General features: G+C 39.6%; 1 protein-coding gene across 2 annotated transcripts; it reads right to left on the bottom strand.

The window, feature by feature from the left end:
• Positions 1-3,343: 3,343 nt before the first annotated feature.
• LOC122654265 (sulfite oxidase) lies at positions 3,344-14,778 on the bottom strand. 2 transcript variants are annotated; one of them, XM_043848269.1, is made up of 12 exons: positions 14,649-14,778; positions 12,114-12,229; positions 11,933-11,995; positions 11,743-11,779; positions 11,530-11,611; positions 10,455-10,573; positions 10,268-10,363; positions 4,833-4,943; positions 4,630-4,731; positions 4,370-4,417; positions 3,968-4,183; positions 3,344-3,674 (listed from the first exon to the last, which is right to left on the bottom strand). In XM_043848269.1, exons 1-12 carry the CDS (start codon positions 14,721-14,723, stop codon positions 3,558-3,560), a joined length of 1,182 nt encoding a protein of 393 aa, XP_043704204.1. In that variant the 5' UTR covers positions 14,724-14,778; the 3' UTR covers positions 3,344-3,557. The 2 variants fall into 2 exon arrangements, with proteins under 2 accessions (XP_043704204.1, XP_043704206.1); XM_043848271.1 differs by lacking the exon at positions 4,833-4,943.
• Positions 14,779-15,658: the final 880 nt, after the last annotated feature.

Here is a 15,658-nt window from a genome sequence, read left to right as displayed (position 1 = left end):
TCAGTGTGCGGATCTCTCTTTTGCACGCTTGTATTACAAAAAGTTAAGGCTCAGCCATGAATTTTCTTTTCCATAATGCTGTATTTGGATGTCAGGAAAAGAAAAAAAAATTTATGATAATATAAATTGATTAAGGTGTCTATATCTTTCTTTATATTCAAATTTTATTGAATTTTTTTTTTCTTTTCTTGACATCGAAACATAACTTAATGATTGAGTTTCTTTTTTGGCAGCATAGCATTAGGGATGTAAATGAATAGCCGAAATTTGTTTATGTATTCGTGTCCGTATTTGTGTAGCACTATCCGAATCCGTTCGAAAGCTAAACGGATACGAATATGGATAGGCTATAGCTATCCGAAAAGTTATATTTACATGTAAACGGATAAAATATCTGATCCGTATCCGTGTCCGTATCCGTTTAGCACTATCCAAATCCGTTCGAAAGCTAATCGGATGCGGATGCGGATATAGCACTATCTGAGCCGAATCCGATCCGTTTACATCCCTACATAGTATACCTTACAATACAACAACAATAACAATAAACTTAGCCTTATCTCAACTGAATGGGATTGGCTACATGGATCCAAACATAACAAAGGAAAACTGAGCTCTAGCAAAAACGAATGAGATAAAAGATAAGAAATGGAAAATGGAAAATAGCAAATGACAAATGAAACATGCAATATGAAAGATAGTAAAAGGGAAGAAGCCCAACCCGCATGGTAAGAGAAACTCAACTAAATGTAGTCTGCAACATGGATCCTTGCTCTCTAATAAGCCCTATCTCAAGTCATACTTGGTATAAGACTTAGGCTATGCATGTCCTTCCTCACCATTTCTTCTATGGTCATTTTAAGCCTAACCCTAGCTCTTTGAGCTCTATCAATCGGAATCATATCACTAGTCCTTATTGGGATGTCCCTAGGCCTCCGATGAATATGATCATACCACCTTAAATGACTCACTTGGAGCTTGTCACTAATCGGGCGACTCTCATGTTCGATCTAATACGTTCATTCTGTACTTTATCCTTTCTTGTTTTTCCACACATCCGTCTTAACATCTTTATCTCTACTACACAAAGCTTATCAATATGACATTTCTTAACTGCCCAGTATTCTGTCCCATGCAACATAACATACGTTAACACTTCCAAAAGTTTATCACTCTACTCTCACAATAGGAGGCAAATATGTCATTTCACACACACACACACACACGTGTGTATATATATATATATACATAGAGAGAGAGAGAGAGAGAGAAATTCAGGCGTTATTTTCTCCTTTAGTTTTATTGGCAAAAAAACGCTAAGCATGAAAGTACCACCTCCTCCCCCCCCCCCCCATGAAATAAAAATTGCATCTATATTAATACATTTGCATGTGCTCTCATTGTCCTCGCGCTTCTGCAGTTGCTACAAGACCAGACAACAATCTATTGCCCTATTTTATTTCATCTATTTTGAAAATATAGAGTCCACATGGATGATACCTTTTTTAAAACACTAATTGATATGGTATGCAAATTCCTTCCCACATTGGCAGCATAGGGAATCCTCTCCGAAAAAAAGGGTGCTTCTTGTTGTCGCTCAAATGATCCTCCCCTAATTTGGTGATAATTATGGTCATAACTCATGAGATAAGTCGCCAGTATGAATTACTCTTGCTGGATTCAGATAAATGGTTGTAGAATAAAGAATCCATATCCTACTCCAAACTACCCGATCCAGTCTATGAAAGGATACATATCCTACTCTTGCAGTTTTCTTTTTCTCTTGGTGGGATGGAAATGGTTGAAGAGGAGCCATACCATGGTTGGGAAATTTAAATTCAAGAATAATTAAAAAGGAGATTTTTTTTTTTTTCATCAATTCAAAATTTTGGAGTACTTTCCTTATTGGTTGGGACAACAAAAAAATTCATTTATAAAAGAGTGCATTTGGGCTCCTCCAGAGCTGGCCCCACCCATGTTCACCAAAATAATGTGCTGACATTTTGTCATCACATAACTCATGACATGCAAAAGCCTCCATTACCAATAATATTAAGACAACAAATGACCCTCTTTGTTTAACGGAGAACACTAGAAAAGGTCAAAAAAGGTGGGAAACTTTCATTAAATGTATTTATTATTGTTTGGTGAGATGACACGCTTCTGTTTTCCATCCCATTCACTTTCAAAGTCTTACCAAAGGTGGTACTAGTCATGGAAAAATTACTTTTGAATCTCTCTCTCCTCTTCCTATTTTCTTTTTTTCTTGTGAAATCCCACCCCATATCCAGTTCCTTCTCTCCTATTAAATCCCACTCCACTACAAAATGCATATTTCATTATTTCCTTTTATTGTCAACCCAACTCACAACATGTGAGACCCACTCACATAAGTTTCACCCCTTTTTATCCGTCAAACCAAAGGGGCGGGAAAATTGCATTTACAATTCGCTTTGATAGCATATCCAAGTGGCCAATCCTCAATGTGCCAAGTGGAATAATGATTGTGATAATTCTGATAGTTCAATAAACTCTAACCACTACCATAAACTCTCCTAGAGTCTTAAAATTTTTAAATCTTTATTTTGTCATTTAGCAAACTCTTTTTGAGCTGAAATTTACTTGTGATCTGGTGCCAGTAGGATCTACTTGTCCACAAATTTTGAACCCATCTGACCTTCCATGTGTTAAAAATTTGAACAGCTTTGATAAGCTTGGCGACCCATTCTGAAAAGTCACGTTTGGAGAGATTGATCTCTGGGATAAAACATCTATAAGGGTCCAACCCCACCAATCTGCTTGATGGTTTTGACATCCAGGGAGAGAGAAATACTAAAAAACTATGGCATTGGTGTGAAACAATGGAACCCAGATCAACTCCCCGCCCGTGAAGGCTTTTCACGTATGGTTTCATGACGGCACATGTCCTTTTGGTTAAATAAATGCTCGTCCTCCACGCTGCCATAAAGATGTTTAGATGGGCATTTGTGGAAGAAAAAGGATATGCGTTGTCATGAAACCGTACATAAAGAGTCGTTACACTTCACCTGCAAAGAGCTGATCCAAACTCAAAGCAATGATCATACATAGGACTCCTCAACCATCTCATTGATGAAGTTAAACCAAGAGCTATAAGATGAAGATATAACCATTTCATGAACAAAATGGTTTACTGATTCCTTTGGAAGGCATTCTTTTTTGCACCTGCTAAGACATTTACATTAAACAGGGATTGGCATTTGCATAAGCAGAAGCTTGTTTCCCACACGTGTGTACGTGAGGAATATAGAGGGGAAAGTATCCAAAATAATACAAAACAGAGTTCTAAGCAAACATCAAACGATTGTCTGGTTTAACTTGCATACCTTTATTCATAAAGGAACTACTGTTGCCACGATGACAACATTAGTTCATAACCTTCCCAATCATGGGGAGGGATATTTGCTTTGGATGATCCTCGAGCTAAAATTTTATTTTCAAGTTCTGATAAAAAGATCTGTAACAGAAAACACATTAGCAGTACATTGTCCTACAGTTCCTATTTCTAGCGCCCGTATCTACAGATTGGAGTGACTGACCCTAACTTTGACCCTGTGCCACGATGTATTGAGTACTCCACGTAAGTTCCAGATGACAGCCACATCTTCAGGTTGCACATTTGCTGCTACATCAACCTGGCCATCAAGACAAGGAAAGGGGTTCACATATATGGAATAAAAACAAGAATAGCAGATGCAGAAATGCAGAAGGCTGGCTAGGGCAAAGCCAAGAAGCTTGGGGATCGCAATAATGAATACTGAGCGGCTATTCAGATAGCATCTAATATCTTATTCATTGGCTAATGAAATCTCTACCACATTTCTAATCTTTCTGACACGACTTGAAAGATCAGAGTAACAACCATGTATCCAATTTAGGGTTCCATGATACTAAATTGCAAAAGAAATCTGACAGAAAAACTACGCACCGCTTTGGCAACTATCTCAGCTTTCCGTGGGATGTCAACCTCAGCCTTAAAAAATACCCATGCCCATTTGTCAGAACATATATCATCTGCGACATATGGAACATCAGGCTTCTGACACCTGGCCACTTCCAGCCATGTCTTCCCTCCATCAATTGATACATCCACTCTCTCAATTCCACGCCCACCTCCAGCTACTGCATAGCCAGCAACTGTTATCTGCATAAGAAAAACAAAACAAGGGTCTTCCTGAGTCAAAACTGTGTAGAGATATGCACAAGGTTCCTCAACCACCCGAAAGCTGTTCATATGGTGCAACCAATTGACATAACATTAAATGCCTGATCATGTACACACATAAACATATCCATATACACTCGGTACAATTTGGAAGAGATCATTTACCTTTCCTTTCTTTACCACATCCACATCCTCCAAGGAACATATAGCACACTGTGAATCCACCAAAGTATTAGTCAGAAAAAGACATTGTTGATCCACAAGGCCTGGTCAAAGTTCTTCTCAGCATCAAGTGGTATTTCACAAATATTTCAGAATATTTTTTAGACAAGCATAGCCAACAACCCTGACTTGCAAGAAAACAGTACGAAGTGGCAGCAAGACAACATATAAGAAGTTGTGTTAACATGCAATGTGGGGAATACCTGAACAGGAAAATCCATTAATGGCCTCCGGCTTGCCCAGTTAATATTTTCCCAGTTGACAGAAGGTGGAAACATCTTGTAGTCCCTTTGCATAAAGAAACCCTGCTTTGTAGCAATGTAAGATCAAAGTGGTGAATTTTAAAAATGTAAAAGAACATAGAGACTCCTCAAAACAGTTAATTTATTTGCTTAATTTTTTGAACCTGGCATTCTTCTGCAGATATGTTGATGGAATCCAACCATTTAACAGAACGGGCACCAATAACCCCAGGGACAATTCCACGCAACGGATACCCGTGATCCCTGTTGAGAGGCTTTGGCATGGCAACACGAAATTAAATTTCAATTACAACAACGCCAGGACTACTCTTACGAAAAACTGAAAAGAAATTATAAAAGGAAAATGGAAATAGAAAAGAAAAAGGGAAGATTACCACTGATAATTATTAGGGGAAAAGGAAAAGGAACAGCTCAAGTGCAAGGGGGGACAGGAAATCATACGTTTTCTGAGAAAATCAAACTTCAAGTACATCGATCGACAGAAGAAGAAAATAAACAATTCCAATAATAAAAAGTTTTCTTAGGAAGCAATAACCAGGAGGAATTCAAAAGAAAAGCAAAGCTAATAAAAGGAATAAATATTACATAACATTTATAACATAGCTTTGGCTTTTTGACACAGGCAAAATGATTCTTTCATAGCTTTGCTCCGATGGAATTAATCCACACTTCACTTCCCATTTTGCTCTGTCTTTCTTATCTTACTTCCACCTCAAATCATCCCTCCCTGGAAACATGCAAAATTGACTTTACATTAAACTATATAAAACCATTCCTTCACTTCTCATATAGTTTCCATACTGCCCCTGATTGAGCTGAACTACTTAAGTGACAGCCTAACTTTGTTGCTTCTCTTCTCTAACCTTCTTATATTGGTCCATTTATGTAAGTGGTGTTTGTCTCCATTTTCCAAACACAGGACATTGCAGCGCAAAGCAAAAACATCGGTAAGGTCATAGAGCCGCTAGAAGTGGATGCAAATTCATTCAACACATACATGGCTGCAGATATACACGAAGTACAGAACTACAGATTAGATCATTAGAATTAAATACAGATGGTAGGAAAGATCCCTCTCAGAGAACAGCAGATTAATTCCTAATCATGTCATCTATTTCACTTCGCTGTTTAGAAAAATCTGGTCAGAACTGGTGAACATTGAGTCATCAATTGTTGTTGATACTTTGAAGCACTATAGATTGATGATTAGTTCAAGATTTTTTATGTAGGACATTGGAGATGTTGGATAGAAGAGAGATGAACCATTCATCGAAAGACAAATGGATCTGATTGGAGTTTGGTTAGACCAGCTGGAGAAGCCTCTTTGCTTTCATTACTGTTGCCTCTACAATAATTTGAATTTCGTGTAATCCTCTGGCTCCCTTCTAGTCCTTTTACTGTTTGCATCCCTGTCTCTTGAGCTTATGGTATAGCTGATTATTTTTATACCAATTATCATGTCCACCTCCTAAGCTTGTGAAAGCAAGACCTCACTCAAGTTAATTAGTTGAATTCAACAACAAACCATTCCCAATTTGATATCAACTATAACAGGGTTTGTTTCCAAGTCAATTTGGGTGTATTTCATATGTTGATATAAGTTTAGAGACCTCCCTATTTCTAATTGTAAAAATCATTTAGAAACTCTCATTAAGGCTTAAGGTGTAAAAATGGAAAATCGTGAAATCTCATTATATCGTATGGAATTCTCCTTATATCCTATGAAAAGCAGGGTCATGTTTCCTTAACCATTTCTCGACTTAAATGAAGATATGAAGAAAGGAACAGCAGAATAGGATCCTTGTAGTTGAACCCAAGTACTCGGAGCATAAGTTCCATCGATTGCATTCGAAGCCATTTGGTGTAGCTGAAATGAGGATGTTAAGGATGAGTGGTAAGACTAGAAAATGATAAAATAAGAAATGAACACGTTAGATGTTGTTGTTGTGAGTTGACATACGTTGTCCTAGCCCGCCCTTAACAGCTCGAGCTTTTGGCATAAGTGATTGTAATATGGTATCAGAGTCTAGAGGTCGTGTGTTCGATACCTAGTAAGTGTGAGGGGTTTGTGTTATGTGTTGTTGTGCCCCCTTGGTGCCACGTGCAGAGCTGTGTGTGTGTGTTGTTGGGGGGGGGGGGGGGAGAGCTTGCACATGCAGGGGGTGTTGTGTGTTGATATACATTGTTGTTAGCCCTTAATAGCTCTAGCTCTTGGGATAAGTGGCTGTAACAGAGGTAATTTAGGAATAGTGTAATCCATTATAAGTTGAGAGAAAGCCTTTTGAGGAGGTATGAACAATGGACATGTGCAATGAAGACCTCATAATACACCGGTAAGGAGTGATATGATTCAAATTGGAAAACCAAATGAGCAAGGGGCAAATCTAAAATGACTTTGGGGGAAGTGAGTGAGAATAAAGACATGCATGGGTAGGGTTGATGACAGGTATGGCTTTGATTAGAGTTGAATGGCAATACAGGATCCATGTAGCCGAACCATATAGGTTCTCTTTGGGTTCACTTTTATTTCTGTTTTTCAACTATTTCTAGAAATAGGTCTGAGAAATAAGCTTTGGTCCAAAATAAAAAAATTGTTTGGTTGCTTCACTTGTAAATAGTTTCAAGAATTGGAAATAAGTTTGGATCTCTATTCCACTTTACATTTCATTTCTGTTTCTCTTTGAGGACTTGCAACAATAGCCCAGTAACGAGATTCCTTGAGTGCTGCTCACCAGGGCGACACATTTGATGTTGGCAAAGTGCAAAAGCTCTTAGCTCTGATCCCCATCTCCAGGTAAAACACCTCTTCATCCCCCGCTTCACTGCTTGTGGTACTGGTAGTCATCTTCATTGCTGTGGCTGGCGCTGCTCCTAAAAATGAAGGGGACTCTATCATAAGCCTCCCTTCTTATCCCCAAGACGCCCGTCCGAATTTTGGAGCATCATTTGAGGGCTGAAGTCGAGATCCTCCACCACTTCGAACAGGAAAACCATATATCTGTTGGAGCTGCCGCTCTATGGCCTGCAACCGCTTGTTCGTACACAAACAGGCAGGGTTACCGAGATTCAGATCTCTGGAAACAACTCTCAATTCCCATACATGAACAGGAAGGGGAGTCAGTCGGCAATGAGGGCATCAAGGGTGGTGTCAGAGAAGCGAGGCTTGGGATGAAAGACGTGAGGTGTCGCTGTTCTCTTTCCAGTGGATCTGGTTCAGTCAGATCAAAGAAAGAGAGAAGATTCTGACAGCTGGTCTGCTTCAGTCAAATCAGACAGATTTTGGTGTGGCTTCTTTTTCCAGCGGATCTGGTTCAGTTGTGTATGTGTGTGTGTGTGTAGGGTGGTGTCAGATAAGCGAGGCTTGGGATGAAGGACGTGAGGTGTTGCTATTCTCTTTCCAGTGGATCTGGTTCAGTCAGATCAAAGAGAAGTCAAGTGCCTTTGTGTATGTGTGTGTCGGAGAAGCGGGGCTTGGGATGAAGGACGTGAGGTGTCAATGTTCTCTTTCCAGTGGATCTGGTTCAGTCGATCAAAGAGAAGTCAGGTGCCTTTGTCGGCTTAGAAACAATTCCTTCGATAGGCGTTGGTTAAAGGGCTACACTCAATAACCGAGAGAAGCCCAAGTGTTAATTACACGACCTTGACTGTCAACTACGGATTGGTTGAAATTGAAACCATTTAGGTTGAATGCCACAGTGCTAATACCTAAAGCAGGAAAGAAGATTCCGAGGTGTCACTGTTCTCTTTCCAGTGGATCTGGTTCAGTCAGATCAAAGAGAAAGAAGATTCCGACAGCAGGTCTGCTTCAGTCAAATCAGATACATTTTGGTGTGGCTTCTTTTTCCGGTGGATCTGGTTCAGTCAGATCAAAGAGAGAAAGAAGATTCCGACAGCAGGTCTGCTTCAGTCAAATCAGATAGATTTTGCCGTGGCTTCTTTTTCTGGCGGATCTGGTTCAGTTGTCACACAGAGAGAGAGGCTCATCTTTGCACAACAAATTCTCTTCCCTTCCAGTCAAGGAGAGAACAACATAGATGGAGAAGAAAGGGCAATTTGTTATATGCACGAGCTAGTTAAAAGTTAAGCACAAATAGACAAATGATTTCCTGCTCCATCATGCTTTCGCCCATTGTGGAAAATTCCCCACTGCTACTTCCCATAGGAGTCTATGCATGTCTCAGTCCTAGGGTGGCTGATCATCCTCTCAGACCAGCTACTAATCCTCGCCTTGGTAAGCTATTGCCTCACCAACTAGCTAATCAGACGCAAGCCCCTCCTTGGGCGGCAGAGAAATAGAAAGAGGTCTCTACCTATTTCTCAAATTTCTACTATTTTTATTTCTAGAGATCAAAATAGGTTCCAGAAATTAAACCAAACACTAGATCAAATAGAAATAACTCCCGAAACAAAGAGAGCCTTAGTTGGGATAAGGCTGAGTTGAGTTGGCTTGAGTTGCATACATTCCATTAAACACTTGGAAGTGCTTTCACTGTACACCTCTGCATATTGCTATGGTATTTCAGGCATTCCATATGGCTAATTTCCATCCATAATACCATATAGAGTGAGTTGACATTCAAATTTCAATCATGCTTCATTCGAACTTAAAGCCTGGAAACTTACCAATACATTTATCTTCCATGTGATGGAAGATATATTGGAAAACTCATACACAAATTTTACTCAACTCAGCCTTATCCCAAATAAATGGGGTCAGCAACATTGATCCTATTTAATATTATTCACCCAAAAAAAAAAACATTGATCCTATTTCTCCAATCAGCTCTATTCAAAGCCATACAACATTTTTGTCCTAAGCTATAAATGTCTTTCCTCACCACTTCTTCTATGGTTATCTTAGGCCTACCTCTAGCTCTTTTAGCTCCTTCAATTTGAAATAAATCACTTCTCTGTACTGGAGCATTCAAAGGCCTCCATTGCACATGGCCATGCCACCTTAGACGAGTTTCTTGCAACTTATCATGACTAGGGGCAATGCCCAGGTTTGCTCTAATTTGTTCATTCCGTATTTATCTTTTCTAGTTTTACCACTTATCCACTGCAACATCCTTATTCAGCCACATAAAGTTTGTTTCAATGTTTTTTCCTTTACTGCCCAACATTCAACCCCATAAGTCATTGTTGGTTGTATAGCTGTTCTATAAAATTTCCCTTTGAGTTTTAAAGGGATACGTCGATCACACAACACTCCAGATGTACCCCTCCATTTCATCTACCCAATTCTAATTCTTTGTATAATATCATCCTCTATTTCTCTTTTATTCAAGATTGGATACCTAAAGTTGTCACTTTGTGGTAACTCCCTATCATGCAATGATATCATATTAATATATTTTGGCAGTATGATCCATCATAGTCATGTTAAAACTTGAAAGAATAAAAAAATACAACTAAAATATTATGCAAATTTGACTTTTCAGGCTTGCAGCTATAGCTATGAAGCCTATGACGAGCACTAAGAAAACCAATTGTGACATGCAGTTTATACCATAAATTAGACTGATTAAAATATATGGAGATCCACCCAGCAGATAAGAATGATGTACAGTTCATGTACCTCTCCATTCATCTCATATGCAAGTAAAACATCAGCTTCTGGACTCGTTGCCTGCTTTAAAGGGATGGACGCCTTATATGGACCCCCATTCTCTTCCTACAAATTTTCATATTTAAAAAGAAAATTAATAATAAGGGGAACTACTTCCATCAAAGAAAGTGAGAAACCATGTTATAACAACAATCACCTTACACTTATCGACACTAGTAAATTCAACATGCTTTCCTCCTGATGGTGTGGTAGCTGCCAGCTTAGGTATCCCCACAAGTTCAAGGACATCTGCCAATCTGGCCCCACCCCAAACCGCTGAAAAGGAAATACACTGAGATAAGAAAATATGGGGCAGAGAGAGAGAGAGAGAGAGAGAGAGAGAGAGAGAAAAATGGATGATTCACTGAAAGAACCAAAAAATTGTGGAAATTAGGTCCAAGTTGTCATATTGTCAAGCCAAAGATGACAATATCAATAAGAGAGCCCCTTCTACCACCATTATTTGCTATAAAATTGCAAACTTCACTACTCGGACTATCCATGGGCTAGACTTGAGCCAGGCCCACCATGCCTAACTCCTCTTTGTAACTAAAATTTGTGTCTGACTTCAAGCAGAAGCTCAGACCTCTGACAATCAAGCTAATTTTTGGTGTGTATCAGACCAGGCTCTGGTTAAAATAAGGCCTACATGTCTTCAGGATAATACAAAACAGATTTCAAAAATGTGTGCCTGATTTACAAAACCATACACAATCTACAAAAAGACCTAGACTCCTAGTTAGTTGCTACAATAGAAGTCATATTATATCATCACATTGACATGTTTGTAATTCACAGCGATCTACATCTCTAACTAAGCCAATGGTTCTAAATGCTTGAATAAGGCTCTGACAAAAATTTTGCTGCACTCAAAGTTCCAGTCCAATCCCAACAGGTCATTATACCATTTCAAGCCCACCCTCCATTGCACAAGGATATAAGCCCATTGGAGCTCATTAACAGAGAGCTATGTACAACTCAGAAAGTCCCAATTATCCATTAGACAACAACTTATGCTACTAATATAATGGCACAATCCACATGGCCAACCAGAGGTCCCTACAGAGCTACCAGAGAAACCAAAGTGGGTGATGAACCTAATCCTAACAACCCACACACCAGAAAAGAGTAAGCGGAGAGAAAAACCATCATTATTTGAATGAAATACACTATTCCATCAAGAAAACCCAGAACTCAAATGCAGATGACAGGTAAAAAAAGGCATGACAAACCATTTCCTATTGCAGCAACGTCCCAACCAACACCTTTCACTTTTCTTACATTGCTCATTGCAGTCCTCCTGTTACCTGCACACTGTGTAACTTGGAATTCATCAATGCTTGAGGTCTTGGAACATGACTACACTAATCATTAGAACCTTGAAGCTGCAGATTCTATCACCCAACAAAGAATCTGAACCAATAGCATATCTGCAATGAGAATACCTGTAATGTAGCAGTCACATTGTACTTGGGTAGCTTCCTGTAATTCACAAAATGAAGTACCTCATTGAAGTTTGCTTACATATGATGAAAGAAGAAAGAGGGAAGATCAAACTTAGTGCCCTGGATCCCTACATCTTAAAAGGTGCTGACAACTGAAGAACCAACAATACATCCTATACTCATAGCTCACCTTATATCGGCCATGGATAGCTCCTTGGGGTTTTTGATCAAACCAAAGATAGAAACACGATATCTGTTCTTCCCAACAGGTTGTGGTAGTCAGTGTAAGCCTTCTAGGCAGAATGACCTTAAAAAATTAGGGGGAAAGGTTACTGCAAAACTGTAGAAATGAAAGTACAATGGGGTATGACCTCTCAATGTCATCAACCACTGGGATTGGACCATGGTTTCTCTTGTAGAACAACTCCACAGGAGTCACGTAGGATGAAATCAAGGCCGAACGTGGTGGTTCAGCATTGAAAGGCTCCTGCACCAGGACAAAGAGAAGAGACAGGTTTACATTCATACTTCACAGAGCTGAACCCTATAAATTTTCAAACAGAAAACATGACTGTACTTCATATATATATAAGAGCTTAAATTTGATGGTGCTTCAGTCTGAACCTTTGAAAACACAACCCAGAACCTCCAGAGCTTCTAATGTTCCCACATTTTAACCGAGAAGGCGTGACATGCTTCCACAAGAAGGATACCCAAACGGCCAAATCAAAACAAACAATCAATAACATGACAGATTCTGATTTTCCACATTTTTTAAAACTATTCTGCACTTTTCACAATTCAATTGGCCAGGAGCACTCTTGCAGGGCATGATACAATTATCAGATTTCAATTATACAGAAACAAACCTCCATTACAAAGACCCCCTTGTAGCTCCAGCCTTCACTAGATCATTGACCAGCGAATTACTAAATCTAGATGAACCCATGTCACATGACGAAACCCAACAAATAATCATCCTCAAGTTTCCTTGCAACTTCCTTTGGATCCAATTTGTGAACCAGATAAATAGGAAAATTAAGTAAAGGATTTCAGTTCTGCTTTGGCAATTCTTTACAAAGATATAGTCAAAGAAAACCACGTAAATTGCCTTCACGGTCATGAAATGCACCAGTGATGCCAGTTGGACTAGGGTAACCAAAGGAACTTCCATCAATGTCACGCATCATAGAGCTCAGCAAATGAGCAGTGCTAGTAGATGTCTGGTCTTTATTTTATAAGAGAGTGCAGCATTGTCGGGTACTTTGAAGTCTCTAAAGCAATACATATTATATCATATCATATCATACTATTATATAAAAGTATGATCTGTCTTTTCATTGTTTACCATACTACTTGACAGAAATACCCTTTCATTATAGAGTTTATCTTCTTCAACCCCCCCTCAAAATATGTTTCATACATAGAATTTTGCATGGGTTATGGATTTGTAACAGTTCATAGTGTTACAGTATATGCCTATGTTCGGCAACCAGTTGTGCTGCTGACATGATGAACACGTGCAGTTGAGCATTCAAGACCACTTTTGCTGCAAGTACTCCGTCAGGTAAACCCCCCCCCCCCTCTCTTTTGGTGTCTTGTGTAAATCCCCAGGAAGGGGGCATTGTTAGGGCTTATATTTTCAGTCTATTGGTATCGAAAGGGGAGGTTACCACTGTTTAACCCTAGGAAGTACAAACCCTCTGGTGTTCTTTCTCTTCTTCCCCAGTGCCATCTTCACCTTTTTCATTCATCAGTCCTTACTGTGTTTTTATTTTTCTCCCTCCATTGCAAGAGTACAGTGTCGGTGTATATCTCTGCGAGGAAGATATTGAAGGGAGTAGGAAAGGGAATGTTGAGCCATTGAAATGGATAATCTGAGACAAGAATGCTAGAATCTAGTTCCTCAGTCAACCTTTCCAATCTCTCTTCTGAACCTTTTGTTCTACTTCTTTCCACTGCTCACAGCTTCCCTCTTACTTGTTTAAGCTTCCCTTCCTTATGATTTTGATATTTTCAAAGATTACTTAAGCAGGAAGGGAGATCGGATTTCTATTGTTTTCAATATATAAATTCTTTTTTTTCCCATGTTCTGAATCTATGAGTGCATGAGCAAATCGAGTTAGGTGCTCCCTCTGATTGTCATTCTTCTTGAAGCCACAAAATTTCTGTTGCACTGTACCCAAATGCTACAGAAAGTGGTTGCAGGGGTGAGCTCCCAGATACATCACTCAAAAGAAGACAGGCCATAGCTTTCTGAATCTGAGAGAAACCTTGGAATGTCAACTAGGAAAATCCATAACTGACTCAAAACTGAGAGAATAAACTCCTAAACTTACCATGAGAAAGGACTCGCAAGCATCAAAACCAGAAATAGTTCCGACAAGTCCTACTCCAACTAATATGTTTATTTTTTTATTTTTTTATTATTATTTAGTTTGGGGTAGAAACCAGTATGGGGATACAAGTGTTAAAACTCAAGGCAATGTTTCATCTGTTCAGAGACGACCGTTAGGAAATATCAATATAAAAAAGGGAATATAAAATCCTGGAAGAAAATGCTTCCAAGCCGAAAATCCAACTCTGGACTCTCATCTTCAAAATTGATTTATGGCCTAACCGTCTCTGTCTCTACCAACAGGGATCTTTGCACAGTCGATTAAAAAATCTTGAATAATCAAGAATCCAATTTTTACAAATTCAATCTGGTACATCCACGGAACAATCAAAATCCCCGACCTATAGTTACAACAGACGGAGGAGTGAAATAACTCGAATACAGAGAGAAGGAAAACTCTATATACGAGAAGATAAGCTTAACACTACCTAATTCATGTGCTCAGCCATATTAACACCAAAATCATACGATCAAAATGAAATGAAGCAAGAGATAGAGAGAGGCCTACCTTGGAATTGATTTTCAGGCATGAGTTACGAGGCGGTTCTTGTGAATAGTCAGCAGGGCCTATCACTCCCGGCATTCTTTGAACTTTAGACACAGAGAGAGAGGAAAAACTTTTTGAGTCGCAGATGAAACTTGAAAGAAACAGTAGTTCGTTCGATGCCAGCGGCCCTGCAGAGCTTAGTGCGATTAATCCGAGCTTAGTGGAGGTTTGCGTGTTAATCGTTAAGGGTGTCAATCCGGCACTCTGGATTTTTGGTTTTTTTTTTTTCTTCACGAGTTCACGTATTTCGGTGGGCCGGTGGCGCTCGTCACAAAAAAAATGGAATGTTTGTTTCTTTTTCTTTCATGGTTGCCAATTGCGACAAAGTTGGCAATCCGAATCTGACCAGCCACCTCGAACCTGAGTCAAACCCCGCAAATTTTTCTTCGTCTACGCGGGGTGTCAATTTGGCCCGGTGAACCCGAGTCTGCCCTAATCCGACCTGGTTCCTGGTTTGTCAGCCTGCAGGCGGACTTGAGTTTAACTTTTTCCTAGTCCTAACAAGGCCAGGCCGGGCCGGGCCTGGGTTGAGGCCTCGGGCTGAGTCCGACCCTATATGTATTCATACCTCATTTTTTCTAATATATTAAGGGAGAATGTTCTCTATGCCGCAGCGCAGGCTGCGCCCAGGCACATGGGCAGCCTGTGTAGGGGGGCAGGGTGGTCATTGCACCCACCCCCATGTGCCTGGGCGCAACCTATGCAACGACACAGAGAACAACGCCCCTATAAATAATTACATGTCTCACATGCAATTCAAGGCCAATTTCTCTATACATATGGTGAAGAGAGAATCTCGTCATCCACCCCAACCATCCATCGTGTAGCTTAATCATGAACCCAAAGTCCAATCATAACATCACATCAATATCGATTAAGAGATTCCCCCTTTACCAAGGGTGTATATTCCCTTTCCTCCGTGACAATTATTTCTCCTAATAATCTTTGATACATCACATGAGCTATCATAT

This window comes from Telopea speciosissima, chromosome 3, assembly GCF_018873765.1.
Source record: "Telopea speciosissima isolate NSW1024214 ecotype Mountain lineage chromosome 3, Tspe_v1, whole genome shotgun sequence".
In the NCBI taxonomy this organism is placed as follows: Eukaryota; Viridiplantae; Streptophyta; class Magnoliopsida; order Proteales; family Proteaceae; genus Telopea; species Telopea speciosissima.
The sequence above is the reverse complement of the archived record's forward strand: the minus strand, read 5'-3'. Positions and strand labels throughout refer to the sequence as shown.

Bases quoted from the DNA above. Each gene is read 5' to 3' on its own strand.
- LOC122654265 (XM_043848269.1), bottom strand. From the start codon at position 14,723: ATGCCGGGAGTGATAGGCCCTGCTGACTATTCACAAGAACCGCCTCGT. The intron at 11,996-12,113 runs GTCATACCCCAT...TGGGAAGAACAG, and splicing joins GTGGTTGATGACATTGAGAG to ATATCGTGTTTCTATCTTTG. The intron at 10,364-10,454 runs GTGATTGTTGTT...GAAAATTTGTAG, and splicing joins CTAGTGTCGATAAGTGTAAG to GAAGAGAATGGGGGTCCATA.